Below are 4,614 nucleotides of genomic sequence, written 5' to 3'. Positions count from 1 at the left end.
AAACAAAGACTCATTGAAACTGAATAACATTATTAAAAAATAGTTTCAAAATGCTATATATTGACACATTTTTATATATTTTCAAGTTTAGTGTGTTGCTCCTAGATCAATTTTTAATATTTGCAACTAAAGGTGTTGCTTATGGGTAGTCATGGATCTCCCTTTAGAGATCTAAAGGGCAAAGTGGTACAAAGTGTCATTTCAAAACACTTGCCCAATATTTGATATGTTCATGATTCACCCAAAAAACACCACTACTAGTAATACTTGTGGTTGAATGTCCTAATCATTATGAATATCTCAATAATGATCTACAAATTGACCAATCACCAACCAAAAATGTTAGATATGCTAATCAACTATTTGTCTACAATTGGCTATGTAGCCAACACAATAAACAATGAATTTGTAATTTTAATTAAATATTAAATAAGAGGTGGTAAATTAATTGTCTCATTAAACGGGTATTCCTGTATGTCCATAAAAATTAGGTCAATTATTTCACTATTATGAAGTGTGAGGAAGCATTTCTCTCGTTGGGTACCCGAGAGATTCGAACCCATGATGATCTCACTTTGATCCCCTTAACAGAGTTTTTCTCTATAAAAGGAAGCGAATTGTTAAGAGATTCATTCACATCTCTTCGCTTCACATAAAAAATAAAAATGGAAGCCCATCTCCACCTTTATGAGATGATTATTTGCGCTGTAAAGCCCATGGCTCTCAAAGCTGCTGTCTTGCTTAACATCCCCCAAATTATCAGAGAAAAGCCTCTCTCTGTTGATGAAATTGCTCAACATATTTCTGCCTCCACAGAAAATAAGGTTGTTCCCCACAAGGAGTACTTGTTTAGGATTCTGAGGCTGCTGGCTTCTTGTGGAATTTTCACTGACGATATGGATGAGCAAAGCAAGCAAATGAAGTATGGGTTAAACAGTGTTTCCAAGCTTCTAGTGAAGGAAGAAGATAGGGATTCTTGTGCTCCATTTGTGCTGTTATTTACAGAGAAAGCTTACCTGGATAGTCACCAGTACTTTCAAGATGCTGTCCTGGAAGGATGTCATCCCTTCATAAAGGCCCATGGCATGAGCATTTGGGAATATCTGGGCTCAAATGATGTAGCCAACAAGCTTTTTAATGAGGCCATGGCTTGCCATACAAAAGATGTCATGGCTTCTGTAGTAAAGATGTATGATGGATTCAAGAGTGCAAGGAGTGTGGTGGATGTAGCTGGAGGAGTGGGATCTGCATTGTCTGTTATAATTGCTGAATATCCACACATACAGGGCATTAACTTGGACTTGCCCCATGTTATTTCAACTGCACCTCCCATAGCAGGTGAGTAGTGGACAGTCTCATCTCATTTTGAGTTCTAAGTGTAAAAACTACACATTTTGAACTTTAGATTGTTTAGTTGGTTTGTTTTAAATTATATGAACTTTTCCAATAGAACTCATCTAATAGTATAGCTTTAACTTTGACTTGTCTCATGCATTGCAATTGCACCTTTGGTACTAGGAGTGGAGCATGTTTGTGGAAACATGTTTGACAAAATTCCATGTGGAGACATAGTTTTCATGAAGGTAAAAGATATGTCATTAAGAAACAATATTATTTAGTCTTTGTTCACTTCTTATCTTTCTTTGCTATATCAACATTATGCTTGTTCGCAATTCATTTAACAATTATTTTCTTCTTTTGTTGTTTCTTTACTTTATTTGCTACATCAATACTTATGTCTACAAAAGAGTTATTGTCATATTTATTGCAGTGGATTTTACATGATTGGGATGATGAGAAGTGTTTAGAACTTTTGAAGAAGATCTATGAAGCAACACCAAAGCATGGGAAGGTCTTAATTGTTGAAGCACTACTTGAGGGTTCTCAAGGAATCAGAAATCGACTAGGATTATTGTATGACATACATTTAACCATCGTTGCCATGGGTGGAAAGGAGAGAAGTGAGGAAGAATTCAGCCAATTATTTCTCAAGGCAGGGTTTATGAGTTATCGTATCATGAAACTACCATTTCTTGAAGTACTTATAGAAATATCTAAGTCTTAAACTATTTGTAGGATATTATAATATTATGTTCTTATTTAAATAATCCTAGAAGTATCCCTCTTCAGACATCATTTTATCTAAATCTTTAGTGTTCATATATACTATCTCTTGATGTAGTATTTCTTCTTCTCCATCCTTTTTCCTATCAGACAATGACCGGAGTTTTTCTTTTCTGGTTCTTTTCTCCGGAAGCTTTTTTGAACCAGTTATTATTAATATAAATATAATGTTTGACCAAAAACAATTAATGTTAAGTTGGAAGAAAATGATGTCAAGTTGTAAAAATACATTACTATTTGAAGAATGATTTGATATATTAGATTGAATGTTAATTCTTCTTTATGTTTTATTATAATTGTAATGATGAATATTGTAAAGTCTTTATATGATATGAACTCCTTATATGATGAATGATTAATATGAAATAGGACTTTTATGATTTATGTTATCCTTTCTTACAAATTCACTGTAGTCTACACAATTACACAATTAATGCGACTTCACAAATAAAGTCTTCATGTCCGTGTCTGAAAACAATCTTAAGCACTCAGTTGAAATTGCTGGATTTTGGACTAGAAAACAGAACTTTATGTTTTACGTAAATCATTCTGTCTTTTCTTAAATTAAATCTATTTAGCCAATATCGATCTAGGAAATAATTGCCATTTATCATTCAACTAATTAGTTACATTTAATGCTTCAATATGATAATTCAGCTTAATTCTCCGGCAGAAATATTTGTATGGATGATACTGACAGCAAAATCAGTTACTTCTACGTCTATCCCTCTTAAAGCACGGCTGATACTATTAAATTTTATTTGCTGTTTGAAAAGATCCGCACTCTTTTCGCTGCGATGTTCAAGTTTATAATCATCGAAATGTTTAGACACAATGAACCAAGGTATGTTAATAAACTTATGATATATTCCTGGACAGGTAATCATGATCCACCATAAAACGTTAGAAAGAACCCAATCTCTCGATGCATTTAACAAATTCCAACCCCGTTTTGTTTTTCTAGGATGTTAAAATATGGAAAACACTTTAACCCCATATCAACCTTTTATATCCCAACAAACTCAAAACCAGTTCAAGCCATAATGGATTTTTTTAAGATATTATGGTTATGATAGTTTTTGCATGTTGGCTAAATCATTGTGAAGAGTTACATAAAGTTTCAAGTAGCTAAGAGAACTAGTTATAATGTGAGTTTGTATACACCTTCACCTATTTCTAATACACCTTGGGAAGACATCAATGGATTCTTTTCTTTGATTATCTAGAAATGACCGGTAATGATTCCATTTTTGTGGTAGCTAACATGCTTTCTAAAATGGTACCTAACATGCTTTCTAAAATGGTACATTTATTACCTTGTAAGAAGACATCAGATCTAGTACAGATAATAGAATTATTTTTTAGAGAAAATGTGAGATTACATGATTAACCAAAGAGTATTATCTCACACACACACACACACATACACACATTATTAGTTACTTTTATAAAACAATTTGGAAGAAGTTGAATACTGAGCTTAAGTTTAGTTTTTCATTTCATCCATAGATAAGCCAACAAACTGAAGTTGTGAATAGAAGTTTGGGTGAATTTTTATAATTCTTATTGGGGATAGACAAAATAATTGGGAATTGATTTTGGCACAAGAAGAGATTGCATACAACAATTCAGTAAAAAGTACTAAGAAGACACCTTTTGAGATAATAAATGTCATTCATCTTAGAGGGACTGCATAGTTAAGGAAGGTGCATACTGAAGTGAAGAGTAGTGCTAAAGAAAATAATTTGTGGACATTATAAAGAATTTATATGAATAAGTAAAAAGAAATTTGTATAAAAGTAATGAGGGATATAAGGAGAGAGAAGATAAGAAGAGAGAATATAACATTTTTGAAGTTGGAGATGAAGTAATGGTACACCTAAATAAAAATAGATTTTTAGTTCGTACACATAGAAAGATGAAGATGGGAAAGTTTGGACCTTGTAAGATCTCAAGGAAGCATGTTAGTAGAAATTCTTTTGGGGTTGAATTACTTGGAGACATGAATATTTTAGGGTATGTATAGGATCATGGTGTGCCAAAAAGTGGCGATCTGAAAAATCTATAGTTCTGAAAAATCTCAAACCGTTTCAAAATATATTCGAACTTTTTCCCCACCCACATTTATACTAAATGAAAACAACTAATATCTTTATAAGGTCTACTATATCTTTTGATATGAAACCTATATGGTCAACTTTGAAAACCATCCTTAAAATGTGCTTTTGGCCTATTTTTATGTGATTTTTACTTCAAACATATAGTTGACGACTTTTTTTTCACCAAAATTTGATGAAATGAAAATGGCTCCTTAAGATTGTTCTTACCTTTCAATAAATGTAAGGTTTGTCAAATTATGAGTTTAGTAATTAATTATTACTTATTTTCTAATGGAGTTATGAATAAAGTGTTGACTGACACACTACTTGAAAAACAACTATAACTTTCAAATGGTACAACATTTTTTAAATCTAAAAGATTCACCACATT

General features: G+C 32.2%; 1 protein-coding gene across 1 annotated transcript; it reads left to right on the top strand.

Annotated features, from left to right (window-relative positions):
• The first annotated feature begins 631 nt into the window (after window positions 1-631).
• LOC149566043 ((Iso)eugenol O-methyltransferase-like) lies at window positions 632-2,412 on the top strand. The gene is made up of 3 exons (XM_089817334.1): window positions 632-1,338; window positions 1,519-1,583; window positions 1,772-2,412. The coding sequence occupies exons 1-3, from the start codon at window positions 666-668 to the stop codon at window positions 2,063-2,065; spliced, it is 1,032 nt and encodes a 343-aa protein (XP_089673460.1). The 5' UTR covers window positions 632-665; the 3' UTR covers window positions 2,066-2,412.
• Window positions 2,413-4,614: the final 2,202 nt, after the last annotated feature.

Source organism: Cupressus sempervirens, chromosome 3, assembly GCF_028749045.1.
Source record: "Cupressus sempervirens isolate cs-2001-9-10 chromosome 3, ASM2874904v1, whole genome shotgun sequence".
NCBI lineage: Eukaryota > Viridiplantae > Streptophyta > Pinopsida > Cupressales > Cupressaceae > Cupressus > Cupressus sempervirens.
Note: the sequence above shows the minus strand (reverse complement) of the source record. Positions and strands in the feature narration are given on the sequence as shown.

What these genes read in the sequence shown, in the direction of transcription:
- LOC149566043 (XM_089817334.1), top strand. Translation starts at nt 666, where the DNA reads ATGGAAGCCCATCTCCACCTTTATGAGATGATTATTTGCGCTGTAAAG. An exon ending in AACTGCACCTCCCATAGCAG is followed by an intron (nt 1,339 to 1,518) that starts GTGAGTAGTGGA and finishes CTTTGGTACTAG; the next exon opens with GAGTGGAGCATGTTTGTGGA. An exon ending in GAGACATAGTTTTCATGAAG is followed by an intron (nt 1,584 to 1,771) that starts GTAAAAGATATG and finishes TATTTATTGCAG; the next exon opens with TGGATTTTACATGATTGGGA.